This window comes from Scyliorhinus torazame, chromosome 8 (assembly GCF_047496885.1).
Source record: "Scyliorhinus torazame isolate Kashiwa2021f chromosome 8, sScyTor2.1, whole genome shotgun sequence".
Lineage (NCBI taxonomy): Eukaryota > Metazoa > Chordata > Chondrichthyes > Carcharhiniformes > Scyliorhinidae > Scyliorhinus > Scyliorhinus torazame.
In genome coordinates this window covers 220,156,229-220,175,757 of record NC_092714.1, presented here as the reverse complement: position 1 = coordinate 220,175,757, position 19,529 = coordinate 220,156,229, and the positions used below count along the sequence as shown (strand labels likewise).

General features: G+C 47.0%; 1 protein-coding gene across 7 annotated transcripts in view; it reads right to left on the bottom strand.

Annotated features, from left to right (window-relative positions):
* LOC140428382 (regulator of telomere elongation helicase 1-like) overlaps window positions 1-19,529 on the bottom strand; it is a 229,755-nt gene that overhangs the window by 139,437 nt on the left and 70,789 nt on the right. For all 7 annotated transcript variants that reach the window (XR_011948759.1, XM_072514781.1, XM_072514779.1 and 4 more), the window contains exons 17-20: window positions 11,503-11,635; window positions 10,180-10,293; window positions 9,250-9,290; window positions 4,234-4,319 (exon numbers count right to left, since the gene is read on the bottom strand). Coding sequence is in view for 6 of the 7 variants with exons in the window: in XM_072514781.1 (XP_072370882.1) it covers window positions 4,234-4,319; window positions 9,250-9,290; window positions 10,180-10,293; window positions 11,503-11,635 (374 nt within the window). In the remaining variant the exon portion in view is untranslated. The remainder of the gene's footprint in view (window positions 1-4,233; window positions 4,320-9,249; window positions 9,291-10,179; window positions 10,294-11,502; window positions 11,636-19,529) is intronic.

Genomic DNA, 19,529 nt, shown 5'->3' with positions numbered 1-19,529 from the left:
GTCGGCACGGGCTTGGAGGGCCGAAGGGCCTGTTCCTGTGCTGTACATTTGTTTGTTCTTTGTTGTTGGATATGGTCAAATGGACTCTATGCATCACCTTCAACTGTATCAGTCCTAACTGAGCACATGATGACATCGCACCACACCCCATCCTCCAGCTCAGACCAGCTCTTCTTCCCACTTGGTTTTGACCTCAACCAAAGATGCAGCCTCCTTTGCCTCCTTATGGCCTCCCATAAAATTACGCACCTGCATGGACCTAGAGGCCTCCCTCCATGAAATCCCAAACTACTCTGCCAACTCCTCCAAGCTCGCAAACTGTCCTTCATTTCCACCAGCCCACTCTCAACCTCACCTCAAAACCTCGCACTCAATCTCGCCGGCTCAAACAAACGATTCTCTCGGATCGGCATCAGCTTCGACTCCATCCCCAACTTAAAATGCTGCTGCAATTGCCTCCGTAACGTCAGTGTGGCCACCACCACCAGACTGTCTGAATATTTTCCTGGGGCAAACGGGAGCAGCGCTGTTGACAGCACCCACAACACCAACTCCCTACAAGAGTCTGCTTCCATCTTCGCCCACATTGCTTACGGCTTCCTACCCCAGCCCCACAACTTCTCGGCGTTCACCGCCCAATATTAATTCATCGGATTCGGCAAACCCCCTGACTGCCGCCCTCTCTGAAGCATGGTTTTCCGAATCCTCCCTAAATTATCTGCCCAAACAAATGACAAAATCAACCATTACACCCCCATAAACAATGCTTTCGGCAAGAAGACGGGTAAACACTGGAATAAAAATAAAAACCGTGGCAAAACATTCATCTTTACCAACTGCACCCAGCCTGCCAATGATAGGGAAAGGCTGCCCCATTTCAAAAGATCCACCTTGATCCTGCCCACCAGGCTCATAAAATTCAATTTATGGAGCCGGGCCAATCTCGAGCCACCTGCACCCCCAGGTATCTAAAGTGAGTAATCACCACACAAAATGTATTTCCTTTCCTTTCATGTACTAAATGATCCGTTTGAGCTGCATGCAGAAAAATACTTTTCACTGTCCCTCGGTACACCATCCCCCCTCAATCTAGCTCCCGTCCCCAGTGGGGAGACCAAAAAGCACTTGCTCTTCTCCAAATTCAATTTGTATCCCGCAAAAGCCCCAAATCGCTTGGGTAGCCCCATATATCCCCCACCCTGAGAACAGGGTTATAAATATATCACAAAAGGTCGTTGGCACACAGGGGCACCCTATACTCCACCCCCGTTCCCCCTCACTATCCTTCTCCACTTATCCAAGTTCCTCAGCGCAATGTCCAAGGGCTCTATCGCCAGCGCAAACAAAAACATGGGGCACCTCTGTCTCGTTCCCTAATGCAGCTGAAAATATCCTGAGTTCACCTTGTTCGGACGAACACTCGCGTTTGGTTCCTTATTTATTAATTTGATCCACAGCACAAACTTAGGTCTAGGCCCAGGCCCAATCCCAAACAGTTCTAACACGGCAAACAAATTATTCCACTTTACCCAATTAAATGCACCATGTTTAGCAAGCGCCGCCCTTTCGAGCTCAACTGCCTACATTTCACAAACCCCCCCCCAACCATCTGCTGGAACGCTCCTCCAGCCTAAGCGGCAACACTTTGGCGAGAATCTTGCCATCGACATTTGACAGGGTCACTGGCCTATATAATCCACAGGAACCTCATCCCTTTTTAAACAAAAGCAAAGTAGATGCCTGTCCCACCCTCACCGGAAGCACCCCCTACGAGCTACCGCATCCTCAACCATCTACACCAACAGCGGCGCCAGCCTGTCCGAAAACTTCTTAGAAAATTACACCGGGATCCCATTGGCCCCAGTGCTTTACCCATTGAGTTTTCCTGATCGTCGTCCAAACCTCCTCCATCCCCACTGGCTCCTCCAAACCTGCCCCATCATCCTCTTCTATTGTGGGAAACTCCAGCCCCTCCAAAAACTCCCTCAGATCCGACTCATCCTCTTCCAAAACTCCTCAAATGCCCTATTCACCTCTGGGGGCATAGTCACCAGCCCCCTCATCCTATCCCAGACCTGAACAATCTCCCGGGAGGCCGCTTGCCGGTGTAGCTGTCCTGCCAGCAAGAGACAGGCCTTCTCCCCATACTTGCCCACCATACCCTTCGCCTGACTCAACTGGCGTACCGCAATCCCTGTAGGCAAAAGGTCGAATTGCGTCGGCAGTTCGTTTCTTCTGGAATTACAAGGTACTGATGTCAAGCTTTCAAACACGCAAGTGGATCGGGAGGCAAGAGAAGAACAGCAGCGGCTGGTAGACAAAATTTTGGAAGTTGATGGGAAAGTCTGCAGAAGATCCCACTCCTTTGACCAGAAGAAAGGAACTGCAGACTCAGTTCGACCTTCTGTCCGGGCAAGCGCATCTTCCCCCAACTATTTGAGCGTTTCCATCATCTCCTTCCCATTCCGCTCAAAATGCTGAGCAACCTGTCGCTCAAACTCCATTCCCATCTCCTCGACCAGCGTGTCCACTGCAATGGGTGGAGCCCCACCCGGCGAGCCTGCTCCCGCAATCTTTCTTCCCACAGAATTCCTCACCGTACTCGGTGGACTAGCACTCATTACTTTTCGTGCTGTATTCTTCTGTTGAGGATTCAACATCCTCCTTTGTTGAAGACAGTTCACATAAAAGTTACCCCAAAGCTGGGTGAAAAGAGCCAAAAAACAAGAACTCTGGCAAGAGTTACCCAACGTGCGAACTCCATCTATATGTCGCCACCGGACATCCCTCGGCAACACCCTTAAATTGATCCCTATCCCCAGTTGAGTAAATTTTATTTATACCTTGAAAAAGCCCCAAATCGCTTCAGCAGTATCATGATATCATCCATTGTGGGGATCGGGTCCGTTACATATAAAAGATCATCAGAGTATGGGGACATCTTATGTTCCACCATCACCCCCCTTTACTATTCCCCTCCATCTACCTGACGATCTCAAAGAGCAATGGTCAACGGCTCAATTGCCAATGCAAATAAAGAGGAGGGTGGGGGACATAGGGCATCCCTGCCTCATTCCCCTTTGTAACTGAAAATATTTTGAGCTTGTATCGTTTGTGAGAATACTAGCATTAGGTGCCTTATATAGTAACTGAACCCACTCCACAAACTTGGGTCCTATCCCAAACCCCTCCAATGCTGCATACAAATATCTCCATTCTATCCTATCATAGGCTTTTTAGCATCAAATGCCACAATAACCTCTTGTTCTCTCCCTTCCGCAGGGGACAACATCACATTTAATAGCTGTCTCACATTAGATGAGAAGCACCTGCCTTTCACAATACCCGGCTGGGTCTTCTCCAATGACCTGTGGGATACACCCCTCTAACCTAAGCGCATGTACCGTTGCCAGAATCTTGGCATCTACATTCAGTAATGATATCGAGCAGTATGACTCACACTCTCTCAGATCTTTTTCTTTCTTTAGCAAGAGCGAGATGAATGCTTGCATCATCATCTCCAGAAGAATCCCCTGCACAGCCGAATCCTCAAACATCTCCACCAGTAGAGGCACCAATCGATCAGCAAAATTTTAATACAATTCCACCGGGAATCCATCCGGCCCTGGCGCTTTCCCCATCTGCATCTGCCCTATTGCTGTTCTGACTCCCAACAGCAGCTCCATCCCTTCCAGATCCTCCTCCTTTATCTTAGGAAAATCCAATATTCCAAAAAAATCTGCATATCCGACTCCTCTACCGGTATCTATAAAGCTTCTTATAAAAAGCTTCAAATGCTCCATTGATTTTTTTCCGTGCCGACACTAACCTACCTTCCGATTCTTGAATCTATACTATCTCCCACTAGGCAGCTTAACTGCCCGATGAACTAGCAGAGTAGGCCAATAATGTAAGGATGGACAGGGCAGCATGGTGGCGCAGTGGGTTAGCCCTGTTGCCTCACGGCGCCGAGGTCCCAGGTTCGATCCCGGCTCTGGGTCACTGTCCGTGTGGACACATTCTCCCCGTGTTTGCATGGGTTTAGTCCTCACAACCCAAAATATCTGCAGGGTAGGTGGATTGGCCACTCTAAATTGCCCCATAATTGGAAAAAATGAATTGGGTACTCCAAATTTTAAAAATATATATATAAGGATGGACAATAAACACATGGCTTGCCAGCTTCACCCACATCCCGTCCCATAAAATGAATTAAAAAATAAAATCGCTTACCTTCCAGAACTCGAGGCTTTTATCCATAACAGGATATGACGGGAAGAATACCAATAAACCATTTGGCACCACTCTAGACAGATTAACTGGAAGCGAGGAGGGTAAATAGACATGTAATTGAAGGAAGTACTTATTTGGGAAGTTATGTAAAACATCCAGCCAAGGTTTGTAAGAACTACTTTAAATCATTTTTCTTAACTTGTTCTTTTGACCGACAGAAACCACCCTTCACCAAATGCCTTAATTCTATAGAGAAGTGGAATCTGCACAGAACCAATAATATTTGATTGCTGTTCTGTAGCGATATTAATTTGTTATAAATCACAGTCCCACCAGAGTATGAGGTTGCCCATTTAAGTCTGAGATGAGAAATGTCTTCACTAAAGGTTTGTGAACCTTTGGCATTCTGTATCCTAGAAAGTTGTGGATGCTCAACATTGGGTATATTCAAGACTTGAAGTCAATAGACTTTGGTATTAAGGGATATGGGGATAGTGTGGGAAGTAGGAGTTGAGGTCGAAGATCCGCCATGATCTTGTTGAGGGAAAACAGAGAGCGAGCATGTGAAGCCAAAACGAGACACACACACACGCACACAAACACAAAGAAACAGAAAAAGACAGTTTATTTTGTGTGGATTACTAAAATTAGGGTCTCAAACTCAACTTCAACCCATCTACTTATAGCTTTAAGGGAGACTGGGTAGGAGTGCAGACAACCCACTTCCAGGAGGCAGGTAGGCAATTTATTTATTGTAATGAGGATGTCTGCTTTATTTAACCTTACTTTCTTGTATAACCCAGGGCAGCCGGGAAATCCGGCAGCTATAAAGTGCGATAAACTACTTTATGCAAAAGTAAATGCAATTACAGCCCAGCTTGTGGGCCAGAAGCAGCAGGATTACTTCCTTCTCGCATACCTAACCCACTTTCTTTCCTGATTTAACTCCCAATCCAAACTCTCCGTCCCAACCCTCACAAAGTCCCTCCTAGTTAAGGACAGGACTAGAGAGCACGACTGGGGGTGGGATTTTCCCAGGCTGGTGGAAGTGGGATCAACTAGGAAAACAGAACTGCCATCGGGCTGTAATTCTGAGGTCTGTGCGCTTTGTTCCAGAAGACAGACGCCCCTCTTAGTTTAAAAACTTGAGATTTTGGCTATGTAATAATAACAATTACCTTTTATTGTCACAAGTATGAAGTTACTGTTAAACGCCCCTAGTCGCCACATTCCGGCGCCTGTTCGGATAAGCTGGTACGGGAATTGAACCTGGTGCTGCTGACCTTGTTCTGCATCACAAACCAGCTGTCTAGCCCACTAAGCTAAACCAGCCATTACAGACATGTATGCGTTCCTACAAGTGAGGCCGGTATGGGGATCCAGAAGGGAACATAGGAGAAGCCCCAGCCTTTGCATTTGTCCAACAGGAAGGTTCTTGCAACCTGTCTGGGCGAGAACAATGATTGCAAGGGAATGAGTAAACTGGGACAGCACTGCGGTATGGGGCCATTTAAGCTGCGGGACTGAAAAGAATGCAAGCACTGGTAGCTCATGGGAGGGATGCCTGAAGGCTGTGTTGTCTGTCCAGTGACAGGGCTAAGGACAAATCCATGGACCCAGAGAGTGCGAGGGGAAGGATTCAGTTGTGGGCCAAGTGGTAGGGCTAAAGGAAGATGTTCTGCTAATGGAGCATGAGGAACAAAACTAAAAAAACAGAGCCAGAAAGGAACAATCTCTGGTTTACTATCTGAGTCATGAGCAAATTGGCATAGGGTAAATAAGATCAGAGAAACAAATACATGCTCAAAGACTGGTGTGAGAGAAATGGGGTTCAATTCATGGGGCACTGGCACAAGCACTGATGAAAGGAGGAGCTGTTGCATAGGGATGCGCTTCACTTGAACTGCGCTGGGGAGAGCTGTAGAGATGGCTTTAAACTAAATAGTGGGGCGAAGATGAGGGCTTCACTTGAGGGGAGCTTTAGAAAGTTAAAGAGAAAGGTCGAGGCAATAGTGCATCATAGTGATATGGGCAAAGGTACCAGTGTGTAACAGAAAGGGGCAGAGTGTATAAGCATAAGGAGGCACCGGAAAATAGGATCAAAGTAGGGACAAATGATAAAAAGACAGAATTAAAGGCTCTTCAAATCAAATCAATAACAAAATGGATTGATGACACAAAATGAAATTATTAGGTATGATGTGATCAGCCATTACAGAGATATGGCACATGGCAACCAAGGCTGTGAACTGAATATTCAAGGATATTCAAGGGGCAGCATGGTAGCATTGTGGATAGCACAATTGCTTCACAGCTCCAGGGTCCCAGGTTCGATTCCGGCTTGGGTCACTGTCTGTGCGGAGTCTGCACATTCCTCCCCGTGTGTGCGTGGGTTTCCTCCGGGTGCTCCGGTTTCCTCCCACAGTCCAAAGATGTGCAGGTTAGGTGGATTGGCCATGCTAAATTGCCCTTAGTGTCCAAAATTCCCCTTAGTGTTGGGTGGGGTTACTGGATTATGGGGATAGGGTGGAGGTGTTGACCTTGGGTAGGGTGCTCTTTCCAAGAGCCGGTGCAGACTCGATGGGCCGAATAGTCTCCTTCTGCACTGTAAATTCTATGATAATCTATGATATTTGACATTTCAATCTGATGGGAAGAAAAAGGTGTTGGGGTAGCTCTAAAGACGAGTTCAGTACAGTAGTGAGCATTGCTTTTGGCTCAGAAGGTGAGGAGAGACATTTCTATTTCTACTTTTTAAAAATCAGGGCATCCTTTTATCTTTTTAAAAACTGAAGTTGCAGGCGGGATGGGTTCTGAATGAGCACGCCCCACCAGTATGACGTCACGGTACCCACCCCTTCACCTTATTTGGCAAAGTGGTTAAAAATTGAAAACCCGTCACTGCCCAGGATGACACTTTGCCAAAAAAAAAAAAAGAGCAAAATTTCACCCACAGGTTAGGTGCAGATGAGAAATAGCAAGTGAAAGAAGTCACGAGCAGGAATAGGTTCTAGGCCCCCAAATAGCAGCTACACTGTAGAACAGAGTTTAAATGAAGACATTTATGAGAAAGGTACTGCAATAATTGTGGGTGATTTTAATCCTTATAAAGATTGGACAAATTATTTAGGCAAAAGTAGCCTTGTAGATAAGCTTAAGGGTGTATTCTGGATAGTTTCTTAGAGTAATATGTTCTTGAACTAACCAGGGAACAGGCTATTTTAGACTTGGCAATGTATAATGAAACAGGATTAATGAACTCAATAATCAAGGATCCTCCAAGGAGGGGGATTTTCCTCTGGGAGAGCTGTCTCACAGACTAATCAAGCAACAGCCTGACGTAGTCATACTCATGGAATCATATCTTACAAATAACGTTCCACCCACCACCATTACCATCCCCAAGTATGCCCTGTCCCACTGACAGGATGGACCCAGTAGAGGTGGTGGCACCCTGGTATACAGTCTGGTGGGAGTTACCCTGGGAGTCCTCAATGTTGACTCTGGACCTCATGAAGTCTCATGGCACCAACAAAGGCAAGGGCACAGAATCTACAGTGGGACAGCGGGTGGGGATTTCAATGTCTATCACCAAGAGTGGCACGGTAGTATAGACCAAGCTGGACATAACTGTCAGACTGGGACTATGGCAGATGATGAGGGAAACAATAAGAGGAAAAAACAGACAAGACCTCATCCTCACTAACTTGCCAGCTGCAGGTGCACCTGTCCATGACAGTATCGGTAGGAATGACCACTGCACAGTCCTTGGGGAGAAAAAGTCCCACCTTCACAATGAGGATACCTTCTCTCGTGCTGTGTCGTACTGCCACTGTGCTAAAAGGGATAGACTTCGAACAGATCTAGAAACTCAAGACTAGACATCCATGAGGCGCTGTGGGCCATCAGCAGCAGCAGAATTGTACTCAATCACGATCTGCAAGCTCGTGGCCCAGAGCAGCACGGTAGCATTGTGGATAGCACAATTGCTTCACAGCTCCAGGGTCCCAGGTTCGATTCCGGCTTGGGTCACTGTCTGTGCGGAGTCTGCACATCCTCCCAGTGTGTGCGTGGGTTTCCTCCGGGTGCTCCGGTTTCCTCCCACAGTCCAAAGATGTGCGGGTTAGGTGGATTGGCCATGCTAAATTGCCCTTAGTGTTGGGTGGGGTTACTGGGTTGTGGGGATAGGGTGGAGGTGTTGACCTTGGGTAGGGTGCTCTTTCCAAGAGCCGGTGCAGACTCGATGGGCCGAATGGCCTCCTTCTGCACTGTAAATTCTATGTAAATATCCCGACTCTACCATTACCACCAAGCCCGGGGATCAACGAAGTGCAGGAGAGCATGCCAGGAGCAACACCAGGCACACCTATAAATGAGGCGTCAGCCTGGTGAAGCTGCAACACAGGGCTACTTGTGTGCCAAACTGCACATGCAGCAAGTAATAGACAGAGCTAAGCGCTTCCGTAACAAACGCATCAAATTTAAGCTCTGCAGTCCTTCCACATCCAGCCGTAAACGGCCGTGGACAATTGAACAACTCACTGGAGGATGAGGCTCCACAAATATCCCCATCCTCAACAATGGAGAAGCCTCAAAAGGTAATCAGCCTCAATCAGTGCAAAAGGTAAGGCTGAGGCATTCGCAACAACCTTCAGCCAGAAATGCCAAGTGGATGGTCCATCTCAATTTGCCAAGGGCCATATGAAAAGGAATGGTAAGGGATTCCTATGATAAGGAATGGTAATAAATGCTGACCTTGCCAATAACTTCCACATCTTGCAATTGAAGAAAAAAATGTGGCTTTCAAGAGTCTGTGAGACAGCTCTCCCAGAGGAAAATCCCCCTCCTTGATTATTGAGTTCATTAATCCTGTTTCATTATACATTGCCAAGTCTAAAATAGCCTGTTTCCTGGTTAGTTCAAGAACATATTACTCTAAGAAACTCTCTATTTTAATCTACTAGAAGTAACAGCTGCAGTGACTTAATCTCAATTTTAAAAAATTCACCTACTTACCCATTGTTTTTCCAAGGGATGACATGTACTGAGGTGAAAACCTAAAGTGAGAATAGTTTCCATCACAACTAAGAGCCATAACATTTTCCACGTTCAATTACATATTCGATACTGCTGAATTACAGGTTTCTGAAAATGCGTCAGCACAAACTATTTAAAATAATGCAACTGGACTATTTGTAAAAGGAGTCCCAGTTTTGGTTCAAATGATACAAAAATTAAAATAAAACAGAATCAAAAAAATGTATTCAAAGAAAGAAATATTGGGACAACTGCGTTGTCAGAATGCTGTAATTTTCAATGAAGTTTTTAAAACCTTTCACAAACCATTCACTTGTCTAAATGTAATGTGAAGAGGCTCACCAAGTATCCAGTCTCGCCACAAAGCCAACCGGTTTGAAATCTCAAAATGTTTTTCTGTCCAATGCCTGCAGGAACTAGGTAATCTATGTGCAGGTGTTCTTTTAATTAGGTAAGCTTCAATGTTTGTGGAGAGAAACAGATTTAACATTTCACATTGATGATCCTGCATCAGATAAAATGCCAACTCTGGTTTGTCTTTCTATCGACGCAGCCACACCTGCTGAGCAATTCCCCCATTCCTTTGTCTTTATTTCAGATTTCCAGCATCCGTTCTATTTTGTTCTCATAAGCCTCCGATGTTTGTCGGCGTTATGAGGATTCAAGCAGCCTAATTCAGTCTGCATTTGACTCAAACTGTTCTCCCCCTTGTGCAGTTGCCACTTGAACCATGGGCTCTGCATGTCCCTTTTGACCACCTTTACCAGAAAAAAGGCTTTGCGTCTCAAAAGAACTCTACAAGCACACGTGCAAGGCATCAAACAGCAATCTGCTGCTCAGTAGCTGTGTCATGTCAAGTAACATGTAACTATTTTGTGTTAGCTGCCATATGAATGATTTGCACCTTACCTTTGATTATATGCAGAGCTTAACTGTGTTCCATCAGGGCCTTTTGGGACAATCCCAATCCATATTTGGTGTTTGTCAATCACATGAGGATTTTCCAGACTGACAGGAAAGGGGCTAAAAGATGTATTGGCATGTATTAATAAAAATTTATTAGCCAGTTAAACACATATGCATTATTATTCAAAAATGTTCTAATGATTTCATTAAACATTGTCATAGTTTAAATATTCAACAAAATTATTCTAACAGTACCCGTCACTTTGAATGAGGGAATATTCATGTCAAATGCTAACAAAGCTAGTGGGCTGGATTGTCCCAAAATGGGGCTATGTCCACGCAGGCGTAAATACGCAGACGTTGCACTCCAGAGTTTCCTGAAAAAAAAGACAACCCGATTCACTTGCCTCAGGGGCTAGCAGGGACCTGGCATGCTTCACACAGCTTTGGCTGCGGATACAGGCCCTCGCACTTCTAGTTCTGAGTCCGCGCATGCGCAAGGCGGCGGTCTCCAGTGACTGCGGCGAGCGCCATGGCGGACTTGGACTGCGGAGGCAGCTCCGTAATGTAGGTTCCCACTGATCGGCCACGCGCCCCTGCAGCGGACCGGCCCGAGCTGTGGCCCGGATGCCCATACGGCCCCCCCACCCCGATCCACCCCCACCAGGGCGGCCGTGGGCCACGCGAGATTACCGACCGGCCATACCATGCTAGTTCCACGCCGTCGGGAACTTTGCCGGTCGGGAGCGGAGTATCGCTGGGCGGGCCTCTGTCCATGGCCACCCCAGCCACACGCCGTAATTCATGGACGCGCGTATATTCGGGGCCTGGAGAATCGGCGGAGCAGCACCGGGCCCGATTCCGTCGGGAAAGTTGATTCTCCTCCCCCGCGCCAAACGTGACTTCGGGTTGCGGAGAATCCAGCCCAGTGTTTTTTTTCCAAACGAGCTCAAGCTGTTAGATCCACTTAATTAAAAAAAAACGTATAGACTGTTACTCATTTAGTAATCGGTGTATCATTTGTACAAAATGCTGGAGGGTGTTGTTCTTTCAAATTGGAATGGCTTAGTCACAGTAGCACTGGCTCAAATGTATAAATGGAACAATCTTTACAAGTAATAAGATGACTGCATCTTGTGACTATTAGTTGTTTCATTGTGAGCCTGCGTTGCTTGACGCCATGGAATACGTGAACACGGAGGCTTGGTGAACTTAAGAAATTTAGAATAATGTTATACATCCTAATTCGATTTTCAGTTGGTAACAGTGTTGAAAATAAGTGGCTTAATACATTTCTACATGTTTTTTAAAAATAAACATACTCACATTTGCATTTCTGAAGTGAAAGAGGACAATGGAGCAAGGGTACCGCTTGTGAGGATGATCGACTGAACCCCTTGGCGTACCAGCTCAGCCATGCTGTAGCCAGGGCAGAAGCACCAGTAACTTAAAATTTTTCCTGTCAACATAAATGATTTTTTTCCTCACAAAGGCGAAAACAATCGGGTGTCATAATATTTAAACTTATCTCAAGTACTGGATATCTTAACAGTAAACCTTTGCCAGTAAATTATCTCTGTCCCAGTTTTTAAGTTGAGTAGGGGACATTTTTAAAAAATTGCAGGATGTATGATGACAGTTATGAGCAGGCTATGGTCAGCGTAATGAACTGGATATGGAACTCATCCCACTGTATTTCAAACCTTGTCCCAGTCCCTGATGCAAATAAAGTAACATTTATAAATAATTTAATAATTAATTTTTTTTTAAAATAATCTTTATTAGTGTCCACAAGGATGCTTACACTAACACTGCAAAGACGTTACTGTGAAAATCCCCTAGTTGCCACATTCTGGCACCTGTTTGGGTACCTGTTTGGGTACACAGAGGGAGAATGAGAATTCAGAATGTCCAATTCACCTAACAAGACCCCTCTCCCCAGCATACTCCTGGCAAACGTCCAAGCGATCGAAAACAAGCTGGATGAACTTAACGCTGAACGTACCTCTCAGAGGGAAGTCAGAGACTGCTGTGTGCTCTGTTTCACAGAGACATGGCCATACAACCTGAAGGCTTCTCAATTCACCGAGAGGACCGCACCACGTCATCAGGCAAAGCAAAGGGTGGAGGGGTTTGCATCATCAACTCTTCCTGGTGCTTGGATGTGGCGACCCTGGCGACCTACTGCTCCCCGGACCTGGAATACCCGACCGTGAAGTGCCGCCCATACTATCTTCCACGTGAGTTCGCTTCAGCCATTATCACAGCGGTCTACATCCCACCCCAGGCAGAAGTGAGCCAGGCAGAAGTGAGGAAATCGCTGGACGAACTGTACACAGTTATAAACAACTACGAAACAGAACACCCGGAGGCCTTGTTCATCGTGGCCGGAGACTTCAACAAGGCCAACTTCAAGCGTGTACTGCCAAAATTCCACCAGCACATCTCCTGTTCCACCAGGGGCGACAACACTCTTGACCACTGCTACTCAAAAATCAAGGGCGCCTACGGTTCCATCCCCCGACCGCATTTTGGGAAATCAGCCCACAAGACTGTTCTCCTTCTCCCGGCATACAAGCAGAAACTCAAGCGGGAGAATCCAGCTAAGAAGGTCGTGCAGTGCTGGTCCGAGGAAACACAAGAGCTCTTACGTGACTGCCTCGAGACAGTGGACTGGTCCATATTTAAGAACTCAGCAACCAACTTAAATGAGTATGCCACCACCATCACAGACTTCATCAGCAAATGTGTGGTCAACTGTGTGCCAAAGAAAACAGTACGTATGTTCCCCAACCGGAAACCATGGTTCAATCGTGAAATTGACTCCATACTGAAGGACAGGTCTCAGGTGTTCAAGTCAGACGACCCTGAAGCCATCCGAGATGCCAAGACAGAATATCAAACCAAGCTAGAGTCACAGACAGACTCTCGGCGGTTGCGGCAAGGACTAAGCAACATAATGGGCTACAAAGTGAAGTCGAGCAGTATCTCCGGCAGCAGCGCACCCCTCCCCGATGAACTCAATGCATTCTATGCTGGTTCGAGCAGGAAACCAACAATCCGCTGTCGAGTGCCCCAGCAGCCCATAACTCACCTATACCCACCATCACAGCTTCCGAAGTCAGATCGGCCTTCCAGAAAGTGAACCCTCGGAAGGTGACGGGCCCGGACAGGATCCCTGGTCGTGCACTCAGAGCCTGCGCGGACCAGCTGGCAGAGGTGTTCGCGGACATCTTTAACCTGCCCCTACTCCACTCCGAGGTCCCCACCTGCTCCAAGAAGACCAACATCATACCGGTGCCAAAGAAGAGCCAGGTAACGTGTCTCAATGACTACAGTCTGGTGGCCCTGACTTCAGTCGTAATGAAGTGCTTCGAGAGGTTGGTCTTGAAGCGCATCACCTCCATACTCCCAGAATGCCTTGATCCACTGCAATTCGCATACTGCCGCAATAGGTCCACAGCAGACCCCATTTCCCTGGCCCTCCACTCATCCATAGAGCATCTCGGCAACAAGGACTCCTACATCAGAATCCTATTTATTAACTGCAACTCCGCCTTCAACACCATAATCCCATCCAAGCTCATATCAAAACCTAGGACATGGCTCCCCTCTGCAATTGGATCCTCGACTTTCTGACCCACAGACCACAATCAGTAAGAATGAACAACAACACCTCCTCCACAATAGTCCTCAATACCGGGGCCCCGCAAGGCTACGTACGTAGCCCCCTACTCTACTCCCTGTACATACACGATTGCATGGCAAAATTTGATTCCAATTCAATCTACAAGTTTGCTGACGATACGACCATAGTGGGCTGGATCTCGAATAACCATGAGTCAGAATACAGGAGGGAGATAGAGAACCTAGTAGAGTGGTGCAGCGACAATCTCTCCCTCAATGCCAGCAAAACTAAAGAGCTGGTCATTGACTTCAGGAAGCAAAGTACTGTATACACCCCTGTCAGCATCAATGGGGCCGAGGTGGAGATGGTTAGCAGTTTCAAATTCTTAGGGGTGCACATCTCCAGAAATCTGTCCTGGTCCACCCACGTTGATGCTACCACCAAGAAAGGACAACAGAGCCTATACTTCCTCAGGAAACTAAGGGAATTCAGCACGTCTGCATTAACTCTTACCAACTTTTACAGATGCACCATAGAAAGCATCCTATCTGGCTGCATCACAGCCTGGTATGGGAACTGCTCGGCCCAGGACCGCAAGAAACTTCAGAGAGTCGTGAACACAGCCCAGTCCTTCACACAAACCTGCCTCCCATCCATTGACTCCATCTACACCTCCCGCTGCCTGGGGAAAGCGGGCAGCATAATCAAAGACCCCTCCCACCCGGCTTACTCACTCTTCCAACTTCTTCCATCGGGCAGGAGATACAGAAGTCGGAGAACACGCACGAACAGACTCAAAAACAGCTTCTTCCCCACTGTCACCAGACTTCGAAATGATCCTCTTCAACACTACACCTCTGTATGCTTCATCTGATGCCGGTGCTTATGTAGTTACATTGTATACCTTGTGTAGCCCTATTATGTATTTTCTTTTATTCCCTTTTCTTTCCAAGTACTTAAAGATCTGGGGCGAAATTCTCCCAAAACGGCGCGATGTCCGCCGACTGGCACCCAAAACGGCACCAATCAGACGGGCATCGCGCCGCCCCAAAGGTGCGGAATGCTCCGCATCTTTGGGGGCCGAGCCCCAACATTGAGGGGCTAGGCCGACGTCGGACGAATTTCCGCCCGCCAACTGGCAGAAACGGCCTTTGTTGCCCCGCCAGCTGGCGCGGAAATGACATCTCGGGGCGGCGCATGCGCGGGAGCGTTAGCAGCCGCTGACAGTTTCCCACGCATGCGCAGTGGAGGGAGTCTCTTCTGCCTCCGCCATGGTGGAGACCTTGGCGGAGGCGGAAGGGAAAGAGTGCCCCCACGACACAGGCCCGCCCGCGGATCGGTGGGCCCCGATCACGGGCCAGGACACGGTGGGGGCACCCCCCGGGACCCCGCCCGCGCCACCTTGTCCCGCCGGTAAGGTAGGTGCTTTAATTTACGCCGGCGGGACAGGCAATTTATCGGCGGGACTTCGGCCCATCCGGGCCGGAGAATCGAGCGGGGGGGCCCGCCAACCGGCGCAACGCGATTCCCACCCCTTCCGAATCTCCGGCAACCGGCGGGGGCGGGATTCACGCCCGGCGATTCTCCGACCCGCCGGGGGGGGGGGGGGTCGGAGACTGTCACCCCTGATGAGCTGCTCGCAGAAAAATACTTTTCACTGTACCTCAGTACACGTGACAATAAACAAATCCAATCCAATCCAGCATGCCTTTCGGGACTTGTGGGAGGAAATGGGAGCACCCGGAGGAAACCCACACTCAAGAATAGTAGATCTAATTAAGATTTAATATATAAACCATATAAATGCATAGATTACGGAAACCATGAAACCTTTTCACAATTCTGATATTACCATGAAATGCGAATGTCGTCTTCTTTTGTTCTACCAGTATGAATTTTTTAATGCAGTTTAGAATTCTGCGTACCTACGCAAGCCCACAGGGGTCCTGCAGCAATGTACTATGACTCACATTTATAAAGTAACAAAATATATACAAGTGACTCTGCACATACTTCTTGTCACACCAGGGTTCTATCACGCATGATCGCAAGTAAAATATTTCAAATACTGGGGACATTTCTGTTACCGCTCTGCGTGACTGACAAATGTCCTCATCCTATTGGTTTATTTGCAAATCTTACTTAGTTGAGAATTAACTACATTGCTGTGGGTCTGGAGTCACAAATAGGCCAAATGGAAGATTTCCTTCCTTATAGTATAGTGAACCAGATGGCTTTTTACAACAAACAATGGTTTCATGGTACCATTATTGAGACTAGCTTTCAAATCCAGATTTTAAAAAAATATATATACTAATTGAATTTGCTATGATCCCAGCTGTGAGAATGTTGGACGTTTGATACTTCTTAGGATCTGGCTCAATTGATCATAACTGGTATTAAAAATGTAATGCGTGGAAGAACCAAGCGTAAGGAAATCAGTGGCAGAACACCAAGAAACACCAAAAACATTCTTTACTATACAAACTTGAACAAAACAAACAGAAGCAATAATGACCACATAGGTACACTGAGGAAATAAGATAATGATTCTAAACAGTGAGCTACTTGCTCAAACTCAATCCAAGAATTTAGCCCAACTTAATCATTTTTACTCGAATAGGCTTGTAAACATACTATTACTTTGGGAGGCAGTTCCTTTCCCTCTGGGTCTAGTAGCGCAGGTCACAGCTCAGGCCTATGATATCTACCTAACAATATGACCTCTTGGCCCAAGTATAGGCATTGCTGACGGTCACATGCCTCAACCCACCAGACACGTAGACACTTCCTTTTTTAAAAAAAATTTCGAGTACCCAATTCATTTTTTCCAATTAAGGGGCAATTTAGCATGGCTCGTCCACCTACACTACACATCATTTGGGTCGTGGAGGCGAAACCCACGCAAACACGGGGAGAATGTGCAAACTCCACACAGACAGTGACTCAGAGCCGGGATCGAACCTGGGACCTCGGCGCCGTGAGACTGCAGGGCTAATCCACTGCGCACCGTGCTGCCCTCGTAGACTCTTCGTTGACTGGACTTCCATAGCTGGACTTCCCTTTTCACAGCCAATTTTCTAGAACTCCCTCTTTTCCTCTAAACATACAGAACTGTGTTCTCTGCGTTAAACACAACAGACAGAACGTCTGTAGCCTCCAGGTCAGTTTCTCTTGCGTTTTCCTAAAAGAAAACAAAACCCACCAGTTTTCCTTTGGAGCACAGCTCCACCGCAGCAATTTTTCCCATAGCAACCTCAGGGCACTCTTGCTTCTCACAGATGGGCCAAAAGTTCAAGCACGGTTTGTATACACAAACAAGCATTCTAAACCAAACCGAAAGTAAATAATCCCAATTCACCGGAAACAAAAACAAAATCCGACATTCATAATCCTTAACATAACTCACAACAGCTGCTGTAGTCAGGTTTGAAACTGCATCCCCAAGAAATGGGCCTGGGCCTCTATTATTAGTTCATTATTAAATCATCACTTTGCCACTGTCTCCCAGTGTTGCGGTTTCTGAATAAACTACTCCATATAGCCACGAGTATTAATATAAAATCAAATTTCACCTGTGTTGTGACTCTGGGTCAAGCGAGGCTAGAATTGACTGCGTATTAGACCAGGGTGTCGTAACATAGTCTATAATAATTTTGTAGTTATGCAGCTTTTGTAGCTTTTATTTCTTAGGTGTGGATGAGATGGTGGCACAGTGGTTAGCACTGCTGCATCAGTGCCAGGTTTCAATTCCAACCTTGGGTGACTGTCTGTGTCAAGTTTGCACATTCTCCCTCTGTCTGTGTGGGTTTCCTCCCAAAGATGTGCAGGTTAGTTGGAGGATTGGCCATGCTCAATTGCCCCTTAGTGTCCAAAGGTTAGGTGGGGTTATGGGGTTGCAGGGATAGGGCAAGAGAATAGGTCTAGGTACAGTGTTCTTTCAGAGGGTTGGTCATAGATCATAGAATTTACAGTGCAGAAGGAGGCCATTCAGCCTATCGGGTCTGCACTGGCCCTTGGAAAGAGCACCCTACCTAAGCCCACACTTCACCCTATCCCCGTAACCCAGTAACCCCACTTAACCTTTTATTTTTGGACATGAAGGGCAATTTAGCATGGCCAATCCACCTAACCCGCACATCTTTGGACTGTGGGAGGAAACTGGAGCACCCAGCGGAAACCCACGCACACACTGGGAGAACGTGCAGGCTCCGCACAGACGGTGACAAATCGAACCTGGGACCTTAGAGCTTTGAAGCAACTGTGCTAACCACTATGCAACCGTGCTGCCCACCAGCACGGTATGGAGTCGGCTCGAGGAGTCGAATAGCCTTCTTCTGCACTGGAGGGATTCTTTGACTCTATGAAATGTATTAACTGAACATAGTGAGAGGGATTCTCCATTGCCTGGCGCCGAAATCGGGAACGGCGATCGGGCAGAGAATGGTTTCTGATGCCGAAATCGCAGCAGGCACCAGTGTGACGCTGGGTCCCGATGCTCTACCTGTTGATCTCCTATTTTCTTTCTCTGTCAGTCTGGCCTCAATAAAAGTTGAGACGGATTTGCACGTAAACAGAAGTTATTTATTTAGCTTGCAAGCTTTATCATCTTACAGAATGTAACAGGACGTCCTGCCTCTTACACTCCAGAAAACGACTGAACTAACAGACAAAGGAATCTCTGCAAAATCAGTTCAAATGGTATCAAGTTTCACATACTCGACGGACATAGGTCAGCCTAGGTCCCTCCTGACCTGTTTAATCCATTCTGATTGGCTCACTTCCAATCCCTTTCTCTGGCCCTTATCAATGCATCCTCACTCTTATAGACACACCTCTTCCTGCTTTTTCCATGCGGTCCCAAATTCCTTTGTCCCTAACTAAAAGAATCAAAGTGGCTTATTTCTACATTACATTAACTAGTATCTCTAAAGTAACTATTTTATATCACATTCGTCATTCCCTCCTTTTATCATTCCATGATAACCGAACTATCCAATCTATAGCTACGGTTCCTCATCTAAAAAGATTCGTCGCTGCATTTCCAATTCCTGTCTTAGCCCCCCTTCATCTGCTTCACCCTCATGGATTTTAACAGTTAAAATCTTTTTCTCGGTGATTGGGGCGGTGATCTGATCCAGTGCACCCCGCATTTTACCCATCACACATTTAAGGATGGCCAGGCCCACAAAGATGCAGCCGATAGCTACCACTAGATACATGGCCATATTTATCAACCAGTCCTTCCATCCCCCAAATCCCCAGTTACCCCAAGAGCCAGGATCCTGCATCCCGTCCAAGTGATCCCGTATGCGATCCATAAATTTAGTGATGTTAGCGGTCAAGTCTTGAACACCCATAATACACTTGCCCTGTACTATGGCGCATACCCCACCCTCACGGGCCAGAAGATAGTCAAGAGCATACCGGTTCTGCATTGCAAACAACCGTAGCTGAGACAACTCCTTAGTTATTGCCCCGAGGGCTCCCAAGGTTTCATTTCCCAAAAGGGTAAGGCCGCAAATAAAATAATTCCGATCACTAACAGCCAAGGAACCCCCCACACCTCCCAGTGTCAATACGCTCAGAATGCCCCACCCGGCTGAGTGGCCCCGGTTGGGTGCAAGAACCTGAGGTTTTTTCCAGTTCTCGCAAAATTCAGCAGAGACTGCCCTTGCCATCTGGGAAGGGTCGTTCTCCGTCCAATTCATGTTATTACATTTCA